Raw genomic sequence first — 12,597 nt, 5'->3', positions numbered from 1 at the left:
AAAGGTGCATACTCTACCATAGGTCTGGCTGTAGATTCACTATTTAATGTATTGTAAATGCATTGCCATAAATCCACGTGTACAAATCACCATCTCATAGAATCACAGAATAGTTTGGGTTGGAAGGGACCTTGAAGCCCATCCTGTTCCACCCCCTGCCATGGTCAGGGACACCTTCCACTATTCCAGGTTGCTCCAAGCCTTGAACCTGGTCTTGGACACTTCCAGGGATGGGGCAGCCACAGCTTCTTGGGGCCACCTGTGCCAGAGCCTCACCACCCTCACAGGGAATAATTTCTTCCTAATAATAAATGTAAACATACCCTTCCTTCATCTAAAAGCCATTCCCCCTTGTCTTGCCACTTCATGCCTTTGCCAAAAGTCCCTTCCAGCTCTCTTGGAGCCCCTCTAAGCACCGGAAAGGTCTCCAAGGTCTTCCTGGAGCCTTCTCTTCTCCAGGTTGAGGAGTTATGTTTGTGCTACTAATATTACATTCTCCATCAGGTTCTTAAGAGAAGAATGAAGCACATTCAAGCCTCCAGTTTGGGCAGGCTTCCAATTGCTTGGTTGGCTTTCTGACCAGCACTGCTTAATTCCAATGGGATTCAGCAAAACTACTGCTCTCCCAGGATAAAACCAGCTTTTGGCTGGAGCTGAGCCACACTTCACCTCCAGCTCAAATGTGTGCTGGATCTTGTGGCTGGAAGCAAGCTCTCCCACATTTTTGCTGATTCTTAAGAGCAACTGGTCTGTGAGAGCCTCACTGGCACAGCCTCTGCATCGCTGCCCTTTTGCCTTCCTGTTCAACCTGGCAGCCTCCCCTGGTGCTGCCAGAGTCCTCTACAGCCCTAAACTCACTTCTGAACTGGGAATGCTTTCCTAGGAAAAGCAAACCACCAAACCCATTTTTTTTTAGATGCTGGATGATCTCAAACCAGTTTTACAGCCAGCCTGACTCGTGGGGCAATTTGAACGGTGGTATTTCATTGCCAGTGGGTTTCTCTGCACCTCACCTGGATGTTCTGTAACTGTGCACTCTTTGTTGTGTACAGAATTACTGTGTCCAACACCAGCATGGTCCTTGCAGCCTCCTGCAGTGGAGATCTGCTTTTCTACAGAATTTGGCATCTGTTTGCAGCTACTTTCCCTAGGAACATACATTTTGAGAGCATCAAGTTTCCATTTCATCCTGCATTTTTGAAGGCAGCAGAGACAGATTGGAGATTTGATCAGACTGGGAAAGACAGAGCTGAGGAATGCTTTTAGAGGGAAGCCACAAACAAAATGTAGGAGAAACACTGAGGTCTTCGTGTTGAAGGAGAGTGTGATGTTATCGAGCTACTTTGAAACTCTCTCTCTCCCTCTCCACACAAAGACCACCTCTGGAAATCCACCTTCCCAAGCCCTGAGCAATGCATTTAGAATACTCTAGCATGGAGGAAAAGGAAACACCATGCTTTACAGAGGCCTGGATAATACCCTGGGGCTTGTTTCAGCATGCTGGCTGTTTCAGGGGATGGCTGAAGACCCTGGGACTGCACGTGCCCTCCCACATTCTCAGCAGCAGAAGGCAGTAAGTGTTAAACATATCAAGACCTTTAGGTTTTCAAAGTCTTTCTGGTATTTTTCCCTCAAAGTGGAAGCGTTCCCCTCCAGATGTTTGTTCTCCAGCTCATCCCTCATGACGTTCATCTGGGCCTCCAGCTCCTGGATGCGTTCCCTCAGGCCGTGCATGGAGTCCGGGTCGCTGCCAGGGTCCTGCCCGGTGCCACCCCCCTCTCTGGCCACCCAGGCGTCCCCAGAGCCTGGGGCCACCACGGGGGACGCCTCTGGGTGCTGCCTCTGGTACTCATCGAGGGTCTCTTGCAGGCGCTGCAGGTTCTGGCTGTAGTGCTCTTGCAGCGCCTGCAGCTCCTCGCCGTGGATGACCTGCAGCTCCTTGATCTTGGCCTGGAACTTCTCCTCCAGCGTTTGCATCTGCTCCAGGTGATACTGCTCCATGTTCTGCTTGTCACGGACAACGGCGTCCAGCTGGTTGAGCCCCTCCACCCTCTCGGCCTTCAGGGCATCCTCGGTCCTGTTGAGCTGCTCGATCACGTTTCGGATCTCCTCCTCGTACCGCCCCTGCAGCTCGCTCAAGCTCTTGCTGTGCTCGTGCCCTTCCTCCTCCAGGAGCCTGCGCTGGTTGTCCAGCTGGGACACCTTTGCCTTGAGGTCGGCGTTCTCCCTCTCCAGCACGGCGATCACCTCGCTGTACTCGCCCTGCTGCTTCCTGAGCAGCTCCTCGTACTCGTCCCGCAGGAGAGACACCGTCTTCACGCGCTCCTGGCACAGGGCATCCATGCTCTGCAGGGACTCCTTGTAGGATTTCATCTCCCTCTCGTGCTCCAGCCGGACTTTGCAAGCGGCATAACAAACCTGAGCCTGAACAATGGCATCGTGGACTAACAGAGACGAATACCGCTCCAGGTCTCCCATGCACGAATGGTAGGAAAGACTCTGGGACATCTTCAGGAGCTTCTGACAGTCTCTCACGGCCTCCTCGGGAGGCAGAGAGAGTAAGGCAACAGATATCTCCTTCAGAACATTGGATTTGTCCTTTAGCTGCTGGGCAAGATCTTCCTGAATGGAAACAAGAGCTTCACTACTACGGTCTGGGGCACTGCCAGTCTCCTCCACCTTGGCTAATTCCTGGCACGGCACCATTTGGACATGGCTCCCATCCCAAGAGATCTGGGTTCTTTCCGAAGCATCTTTCTGTATTTCAAGTGCTTCAGAAATCTGGTGCATAACTCCATCAAACTCAGGAGTCCTGTATGCTTTGATGATCTCCTCCAACATGCATTTGTGCTGCTGGAGAGCTGTTTTGGTATTATGGAGCTCTTCTTCAATTGCTTTTAACCTCTGATGAAAAGATTCTCTCATTTTCTCTGCAACAAACCCAAGTTCTGCCTTGATCAATGTAGCATCTGCTACAGCACTGAGAAAACATGGGGAAATGCCCAAACTTGTTTCTGTTTTACCCTCAGCTTCTCCTTCTCTAGTGCCCAAGTGTGCTCTCAGCTCCTCCACCTGGCTCCAAAACTTCCCTTCCAGCAGCAGCTTTTTAGACAGGACGCTGGCCAAATCATTGGCTGTATGAGAAACACTTGCTGGCTCCAACAAAGCCACCTCGGCCGTTCCCTGGATCTCTCTCAGAAGCTGGGCTATCTCAGAGCTCGCGTTTTTCAAAGACTCTGCTATTTGGTTGATGAGAGAGGCCTCAAATGCCACCCTCTCAGAAAGCCACCTCAGCTGGCCGGTGTCAAACACATCTGCTTGCTGCTCCTTGGAGATGTGCTCCTCTTCTCCCAGATCCCCTCCTTCTGAAGCGGGGCTCTCCGTGGTGAGGCTTTCACTCTGCTGATACTCTGATGGGACTGGTGCTCCGCTCAAGGCTTGGATTGCATTTGATAAAGTTGTTTCCATGCTAGACAGAGTAACAAGGAACAAATCACCCTCTTGATCCTTGTCTGATTTGGGCAGGGATCTCAGCTGCTCCCTGCACTTCTCTAAGCAAGTCAGCGCTTGATCGTTTTTCATCTGGAAACCTCCCAGCTCGCTGACGTGACTTTCTATGAGCTTGAACTTTTCCTGCCTCTCGCTCTCCAGCTGTGAGATCAAAGCATTGACTTGGGACAAGCTGGTCTGAAGCTGTTCCCGCAGCTGGGACTCCGTGCTGGCCCACTGATGGTGGAGGGCGATGAGCGTCTCCTGGTTATGGCCGTGCTGGCTTTCAAGCTTCATCGTCACATCTTTGAGCTTCTCCTCTGTAATGTACAGTTTGGTTTCCAGGGAATGGATGATGGAGAGATAAGTCTCAGAATCACTGGTCCCTGATGAGGGGTAACCCAGAGCTGGCTCTGAGGACATGCTTTCTTCAGACAGAGATCTGTCCTGGCTTGTGTCTGAAGAGGTACTGCTTGTCCAGTTTTTCTCTGATCCATCTGGATGGATGTATTTTTGACACTGGATGCTTGAAAAACGGATCCTTTGCCTCTTGGCTCCCATGATTCCTACATCAGGCTTTGCTAAAGCTTTCTGAACCAACTCTTGGTCCTGGAGCTCTACAACTTTAGATGGGGAGCCAAATTCCTCCACTTGCCTCTGACTGGTCTCAAGAACCTCATCCTCCTCCTCCTTCAGTGCGTAAGTCAGAGCTGGGAGGACATCCTGAGTTTGCCCCAGTTGGGATGGATGACTTTCATCCACCTCAAGACTGGGGCCAAGGTCTTCTGCCTCCTCAGCACATGGACTTGTGCCCACACTAGCTAATTTCTTTAAAGCCTCCTCCTTGGCCTTTAGCTTTACTTTAGCCTCCTCTAAACTGCTATCTAAAGCAACGACTTTAACCAAAGCCTCACTGAGATCTTGATCTTTCTTCTCCACAATTCTCAAGTGCATTTCCTTAACATGTCTCAGCTCTTCTTCTTTCTCTTTCAGCACCTCCTGCACCCCCCGGAACTGATCCGACACCTCCTCAAACGACTGCTCCAGATTGTGGTAGTTGGTCTCTTCCATTTTCAACTTTGCTTGTAGCTTTGCAACTTCATTATCCGACTCAGCCACCTGATTCATGAGCTCGTGGAACCGGCACTTGATCTGATCTCTCTCCCTTTCGAGCTCCTTGATGTGCTCAGCAAGTTTTTGGATGCTGGCCTCCTTCATGGCCAGCTGCTCCTCCAGCTGGTGGACGAGCTCGCTGCCTTCGAACTTGGCGCTCAGCTTCTCCTTCTGCAGAATCTCCATTTGCTGCTCGCTGTTCTGCAGCTGATTCTCGTACTCATTGGCCTTGTCCTCCACCTCCTTCAGGCTCCGTATCAAAACCTGCTTCTCCCTCTCGCAGCTCTCCAGCAAAGCCTCATAGTTCTTCTGCAGCTTCTCCTCCATGAGGACCCGTGCCTGCTCGCTGGCGTTCAGCTGCCCGCTGAGGTCTGCGATCCTGTCCTGGAGCCGCTGCACTTCCTTCTGGTGGTCCCGCTGCAGCGCCTGCTGCATCTCCAGGTCCCGCAGCTCCTGCGTCTTCTCCAGCAGCAGCGCCTCCGCGCTCTTCAGCTTCTGCTCGCTGGCCTTCAGCTGGGAGCTGAGCGCGGCCTCGCCGTGCTGCCACTCCTCCAGCTGCTCTTTGGCTTTCTCCTTCTCGCTCCTCAGGTCACTCTTGAGCTTGGCCAGGGTCTGCTCCTTGATGGCGAGCTCGGCCGCCGCGTTACTGAGCCTCGCCTGCAGGCTCTGAATCTCGGCCTCGTGGTGCCGGATCACGTCCTTGGCCTCGGCGTAGCTGCGCTTCAGCGACTGAATCTGCTGATTGATCACCTCTTGACGCTGGCATTGGGCTTCCAGCTCGCTTTGGAGGTCTTGGTTGACTTTGTGAAGCCTCTGCCAGGCACCTGATGGCGAGGCGGCCACCTCGGTCTTAAAAAAATTGATTAAATACTAGATTAGTAACACTCTTGGCTCTCCCTTCTGAGTGTCACACCTCTGGCCAGGCAGGCCATGGAAAAGTTCCTCACAGCGACTTGGCTGCTACTCACTGCTCCAATTGGGATGATTTGTTCTTGGCACAATTTGGTTTGTTTGACCAACTTTTTTTTTTTTTTTAATGAGCGACAACTGCTTTCCAGTAACAGAAAACACTGACCACAACATCAAAACAGCTGTACAGTAACAGGCTAAATGGAAAAAAAATAATAAACCCAAACTCAAACAGAATAAAAAAAACAATGAAAAAGAAACACCAGCAGCAAAACGGAGACAGACAGACAAAAGAAAAATGCCAAGGATGATGAGGAGGAGGAGATGAAACAAGGTGGAGGAGAAAGGAACTGCTTTTTTTTTAGCAAGTTTGTTTGTTTGTTTGTGAAACAAAAAGTGCACAGTTCAGGTAATACAGTCCACCAACCAAAAGCAACAACAGAAAGTGAGGTGACAGCAAATGACATCACATTCCACCCATACATGGGGTGACGGGCCAGCCATCGTGGTGGCGATGTCATTTCTGTGCCGGCCAAACAGGACTGAGTGGCTGCTCATGGTTTTAGAGAGATGCTGTTATGCTAAAGCTTAGGGCTACGGAGGATCTAATTTCTCTACCTGCAAAATAAAATAAACCAACAAAGGACAAAATAAAAAGCCCGACAAATGGAGGGAAGGAAAAGGTGTGATGAGAATGTAAAAATGAAAGAAACCAACCTTTGTGAGATTCAAACCAAAGCAATGGAGCATGCAAAGAGAAAACTCACAGAAAGCGTCATGCAAAAGGCGACAGAAATTATGTATCTTAAAAAAGAAAATACACAGACAGGAAGAGGTGAGAGAAGCACAGCGTTAAGCTTAGGAATTTGGCCTGCCTTGCTGTACTCTGGTTGCTGATTAAGGAAAGCCCACAGATGTGACACTCAGTTATGTTAAGTTAAATTTCATGCTTTACACCAAAAACATGCAAGAATATCTGTCTGGGACAGGTTAGTACGTGCCCCCTCCCACCCACAGTGGCCGGAGCAGGTGATGTCTCCAGCCCATCTGCCAGGAGCAGGAGCTCCTGGTGTTTCTCCCAGTAGGGATTAAGGTTAGGGTGCCCCATCCCGAGGAAGCTCAGAGCAAGAGAGGGGTTACACGAGGCCAGAGAGGCTTCAGTGCATGGCACATGCATTGGAGGGGTGGCTCAGCACTGCCTCACGGAACAGGCAGTGCATGGGGGTCCCTGTGGGGCTGGTCAGGCTGCCAAGGAGGGGTTGGTGCCTCCCGGGCAGCTCAGGAGGGATGGGCTTGGCAGCAGTCAGGCTTCTCTATCAGCCCTCCTAACAGACAATGCAGGAACTTCCCCAAAATCAGGCATGATGGGGTGGGCAGCATGAAATTCAGAGGGGGTGTCCAAAAAATGCTGTGATGTTTGGCTGCAGAATTCCCCCAGTGGCTCCACTCTCTCCACCCCAGCAGGGTTTGGTGGGGTTACTCCCTTCTACAATAGGACTTTAATCCCTCTGGTTCCCAAGAAACACAAGGGAAATCCCCAGAACAATTAGATTGGAGCAGGCAAAAACCTCCAACCTTTCCAAAAACCCTCTCCAACTTCCAGGTCCAAGTTTGGGTCACTTCTCTCTGCAGCTCAGCCTCTCTGCAGGCTGTCCCCCTCACCATCCCTCCTCGTATTGAGGCACTGTGGCCAACTTCAATCTGATGGTGGATTCAGCATCCAGCTTTTATCCCCAGTCCCTGATTTTTCCAGGCTCCAGGCAAAGGGAGGTCAGACACCTCTACCCCAGGGAAGTGGGACTTAGTTACTCCTCCAGCTCTGCCAAGTGAAAATGGAACTCCTCCAAGCAGGCACTGTCAGCTCGGAGACTCCAGAAATGAATTAATTACTCCTCCTGGGAGATCATGGGCAAGGAAGGCAAGATGTCCCCCTCCCTGGGCTGGCTCCACTGCCTGTGCAACTTCTTCAGGGAAAATTTTCCTGTGAGAAATAAGGATGCAAGGTTTGGCATTGACACTGGGTTTTGCTGCCGTGGGAGTGCAGCGTGCGGCAGCGCGCAGCCACTTTGATCCACAGCCAGTTTGGTCAAGTAGATTTGAGCAGGTCAAAATGCTGCCCCTGCACAGAACAGGACTGTGGACCCCTGAGAGCAGCCAGGAGCTGCCCTGCAGGTGCCACAACTCTCCCCAGGCACGGATGTTCCCAGAGGAAGGGCTGGAAAAAAACCTCCTGTGTTTGGATGAGGGGAGGAAAGGTTTTCCCAAAAACCATCCTGTTTCTTTTGTCAGATCCTCCAAAACTCATTTCAAGGCTTTGCTGAGCAATCTTGTGACAGCAGAAACCACCAAAGTGATCCAAGATAACAGGTCATCCCAGTGCAAATCCCACTCTGGCTGCAGGGAATGTACCCAGGAGATACATCTGAGTGTCCTGTGTTTGCCTGTGTAATGGGCAGACAAAACCCCCAGCCAGGAACAACTGGTGGGCTATAGGATGCTTGGAAAGCCTGGAGGGCACCCCACTGCCTGAGGGGAGAATCTGGGGCACAGAAAGGGAGAAACAGCTGTTGCAAAGGCAAACACAGTATGGGATGCATCAGAGGTGGACTTCACTGAAGTCCCATCTGTCTGGCTCTGTTTTGCTTTCCCTTGGGAATGCTAACAGGTAATGCTACCTTCTACTCCATCCCAGATCAGAGGTTTCCATAAGCAGATGACTCTGGTAGTGCTACAGAAATAGCCACGTTTGCAAGAAGGTCAAATCTCTGGGAGCTCAGTGGTGGTCACCCAGGATGTCCCCATGAACACCGAAGATGGAAGCCCACCAGGGATCCCTGGGGCACAGGGAAGATGGATCTCCATCTCCTCCCTGCTCTCCTACCTGCAACACGTAGCCCTCCCGGGCGCTCTGCTCCCGGCCCAGAGCCACTTTCAGCTGATCCTGCAGGTGCCGGTTCTGCTCCAGGAGCTCCAGGGCCTCCTTCTGCTTCTGCTCCAGCTGAAGGGACATGAACAGAGACAGCGTCCAGGGAGTGGGCAGGGGATCAGCCATAACGAACAAGTGGCCCGAGGGGACACAGAGCAGAATTAACGGAGCTTTTGATGGCACCGCTGCTCTGCTCTGCTCTGGGACCTGGATTTCATTTTGCCAGGAAAATCCCTCCCCTCTGAAAGAACTTATTTATGCAATAGTGTAATTTGCAAAGCTCACTGCTGCAAAGGATGAACGGCACCAGCTTGTGCCAGGCACAACCCTGGCAAATCCCAGCCCAGTTCAGCTCGGTGATATTCCTGGTTACTCCATAAGAAAAGGTTACCCCTTTCATTCCCACTAATGCACCTTAATCCCAGCTAACAACAACCTTTGTTATCCAGGGCACAGAACTCTTCCAAGTGAGTTGAGTCTCCTCCATTCTTTTCCAAAAATCTTAAGACTATTCGATGTAGGCCCCACAAAAAGGGAACTTTTGTGTTGTGTGCTACAGCTCCTGGCAGTTTATAAATGCAGACACAAGTGTCTATAGCTGCAGAGGCACAGAGGATTAGGAGCTGGAATTTGTACCCATTTTGTCAGAGACAGGCTGGCTACAACCACCACAAATCAGGCTATGTGGGCTGGGAGGGTAAGGAATTACCAGGCCATAAGAACAGCCCCTTCTGCAACTGTGGGAAACTTGAAAGCTACCGGCAGGGCTGAACACGAATAGATTCAGATCTGTGCCCTGCCAGCTCCCCAAGGAACCTATAGCACCCCTACTAGTTGCTATTATGAAGGAGGAATATTTATAGCTATTTTTAAGCCTATATCAGGCTCCCTACAGTCACCCCAGTGGCCTGAAGGCCATTCTGGGAGGCAGCCTGCATCCTAAACACCCCTTTACCTCCTTCTCCAGCAGCGTGGTCAGGTGCTGCTTCGCCAGCCCCTCTTCCCGGTCCTCGGTGTGGGCGAGGTGCAGGGGCGTGATGGGGATCTGCTTCTCCTCCCGCAGCGGGGTGGTCTCCACCTGGTGCCAGCGCTGCTCGATCTCCACGTGGACGTTCTGTGGTTTGATGTCTGCAGGGACAGGCAGGATCCTGTCCACCTCCATCCTCAGCGCCTCTTCTGACCCTGCCCCGTCCACGGCATCGATCATCTCGAAGCGCTTGCGCCGCTCCTCGCGCCGCCGGGCCCGCTCCCGCTCCAGCTCCCCGGGGTCAGCGTCGGCAGCTCCGGCGTCCCTGGGGAAGGCGGCCGAGCCGCTGCTGCTGGAGGAGTCTGCAGCGTTGGCACGCTCCTGCACCAGGGCCTGCTGGATGGGGCGGAATTCAGCCCAGTCAAAGGTCTTGGAGCGTCCTTCTCGTCGGCGCTCCCGGGCACGGCTCCGCTTCTGCTCCGTGTCCAGCTCGGCTTGTTCCGCATCCGGCTTCTCGCTCGGCTTTGGACCGGTCTCGAAGGAAGAGCCTGTTTTGCTTTTCTCTTCCGGCAGCGAGCTGTGAGGACAGAGAGAGGGTGAAGGAAAGCGTCAGTGGGTGCTGGAGACAGCCAGGCGCTGCCATGCATGCCTCCAAGAGCCGGGTGGGAAAGGGCTGCTGGAAGCCCAAGCCAATGCCACGTGGGTGCCCCTGCCCCTCCATCTCCCCTCGGGCGCAGGAGCTGTTGCTGCCCTTGCCCAGGATGTGCTGGTGTGCAAAGCCTTGGTGCAAGCGGCCCCAGCTGCTCCTGGGACACCTGGCACCCAGAGAGTGGCTGATCCCAACCTTGTTCCTCCTCGGCAGCCACACTGGGGCCAGTGACCATGAGCAAGCAGCGACCCACGGCTGAGGCAGCGACCCCAAACTGTGCTGTCAGAGGTTCCAACAGCTCCTCCAGCCCCCAGGCTGTGGGGCTCCATGCACACCCCAGCTGGCATGGCCATAGTCACGTGCTTGTGGGAAAGATGCCACCAATCCCACCAAAGCCAGGCTGGCTTCAGAGCTGTGGGGTGGAGAAGCACAGAGCAGCTCTGAGAGTCATGGGAAACAAGGCTAAGGTTCCTCTTCAGCTTGGAAAAGTATTAATGGGTCCATAACTTCTCCGTGCCACTATCTGCACTGAAGGCACAGACCTCCCCGGGGCACCCAGCCCCACAGGCAGCATGGGCAGCCCCCCTGGCACTGGGCAGCCCCCTGCAATGGGCAGGGGTGAGTGCAGCAAGGAGAGCACATTATTCAACACATCACAGAAATCACTGAAAATGCCAATTTCTCAAGCAAGGAATGATTTTTAGTTCTGAGTTAGAGGGTGGTGGGTTGAGGGGGGAGACATACTCATCAAGCAAGGGAAAGTTAATAGGGGAAGGCAATACCATTTCTAACCTACAGATAATCCATAATGCAGTATTAGCTTATCAAATACGGACATGCCAGCCCTGTAACATGCAGATCAAAATTAAACCAGAAAACAGCAGTATGCTAAGTCTGTGGAGGAAGCCTGTCCCAAGGGAGTAGTGGGCACTTGCTGAACTCTCTTTGCTACCCAAACCTCCAAAAGTTGCCTCCTAAGGCACAGTCCTGCTGCTCAGGCTGACTCCTGGCTCTCCCTCCTTCCAATACAACCACAGCATCCCCAGCCTCCAGCAGGGACTCAACAAGCTTTGTGCAAGATCTGGAAAGCAGCTCACTGGGCCCTTCTCTACAGACTCTGACCCACAGGACCACATGCACAGGGACTACTGTGATCAGCAACAGCAGCAACAGCAGCAGCAGCAGCAGCAGCAGCATCACAGCTTCTCCCACCTGAGAAACACACCCCAGCCCCCAGCCAAGAACCTCATGGATGTGCATATGCCCAGAACAAAGGATGGAGCAGAAGACATGGCTCTGTGTGGGCTAGTATCTTCCGATGCACTGTCATCCAGCAGCAAACCACAGGCTCAGTAGAGCTGGGTTTTGAGAGACTCTGGCAGTTACAGGCTAAAACCAGCTCAGAGATAATTCCTTCTTCTGTGCTGTCACTTGCAGCTAATAAAATAAACCCAGAAGGCACGACGATGAAATGTCACTGCTCCTCACCCATGATACTGCACGACTCCAAAGCCAGGCTCTCAATCTGGAGTCAGTTAGTGATTACAGCTGCATTTTAAAGTAAAGCAGAGATGAGAATGAGTCTTAAAATGGAGAGGAGTGTTAGGAAAGAAATTGGGGTCCTGAGGCCTGCATATGGTGCTGGGACACAGATATTTTGTTGCTCTAAATCTCACGTGGAAGAACCTTGGCATTTCTAGAGGTGACATCTCTCACCAGAGCTCATTTCTCCTCTGCTGCTTTCCAAAGGGCAGGGGATGTGGGTCAGGGAGCAGAGGGATGGCTGCTGGGAACGAAGTGAAGACATTCAGGAGGTTGACCCAAAGTTTCTCATTTCATCTCCTGCAAGTGCCCCACGGCTATTAATTCTGCTCAATCGTTTCACATCTCCTCCATCACAGAGAAATTAATTCATATCACACAGGAAGGGGGTGATCTTTGCCTTCCAATGGTATTCATAGGTTAAAATAATAAAGCTTTTTTTAATAGGGCTGGGAGTGGTGCAAGCTGCAAGCTGAGCACGCTGTGGCAAGAAGAGCACAAAGGTTGCAGGGGACTGGGGTGCACTGGGGAACCCAGCCTCACAAGGGCTGTGAGCTCAACATGGATCCAGTTCTGAAGCAGCCACTTTCGTTCATGGGGGTATCTTCTATTTGCCCCATCATCATTAGCAGACTGTAATTAGTGCCTCTGCAGATTGCAGGGCACTGCTGAGGGCAGGGAGCAGTGCAGCATCTGCTGCCCATGCTGGGCGCTGACACATGCAGCACTGTAAACCATCATTAGGGCTCAAGAAACCAAGACAAGGAGTGTTTGGCTGGGTGGAGCCACGGCAGCAGGTTAATGAGACACATCTGAGGGCTGCAGGAGTGTGTGGGACCATCCCTGGAGGTGGGTGAGCACTGCTGCCCTCCTGACACACTGAGCACAACACCCCACCACTGTGCCAACACCCAGCACCCCTCCATGCTGAGCCTTGGGCAGTTTGTCCTTCCAGCAGCCCCCTTCACCCTCTGCTTCCCTGGTGCAGAATGCAACGGCATC

The 12,597-nt window shown here is 52.4% G+C and overlaps 1 protein-coding gene across 7 annotated transcripts in view; it reads right to left on the bottom strand.

Moving 5' to 3' along the window:
• MPRIP (myosin phosphatase Rho interacting protein) overlaps nt 1-12,597 on the bottom strand; it is a 72,293-nt gene that overhangs the window by 10,250 nt on the left and 49,446 nt on the right. For 5 of the 7 annotated variants that reach the window (XM_066560615.1, XM_066560617.1, XM_066560618.1 and 2 more), the window contains exons 14-16: nt 9,393-9,981; nt 8,393-8,509; nt 1,597-5,451 (exon numbers count right to left, since the gene is read on the bottom strand). In XM_066560615.1, the coding sequence (XP_066416712.1) occupies nt 1,597-5,451; nt 8,393-8,509; nt 9,393-9,981 (4,561 nt within the window). The remainder of the gene's footprint in view (nt 1-1,596; nt 5,452-8,392; nt 8,510-9,392; nt 9,982-12,597) is intronic. The other 2 variants (XM_066560622.1, XM_066560621.1) reach the window with 1 other exon arrangement.

This window comes from Molothrus aeneus, chromosome 16, assembly GCF_037042795.1.
Source record: "Molothrus aeneus isolate 106 chromosome 16, BPBGC_Maene_1.0, whole genome shotgun sequence".
Classification (NCBI taxonomy): domain Eukaryota; kingdom Metazoa; phylum Chordata; class Aves; order Passeriformes; family Icteridae; genus Molothrus; species Molothrus aeneus.
This window is presented reverse-complemented; position numbering and strand designations above follow the sequence as displayed.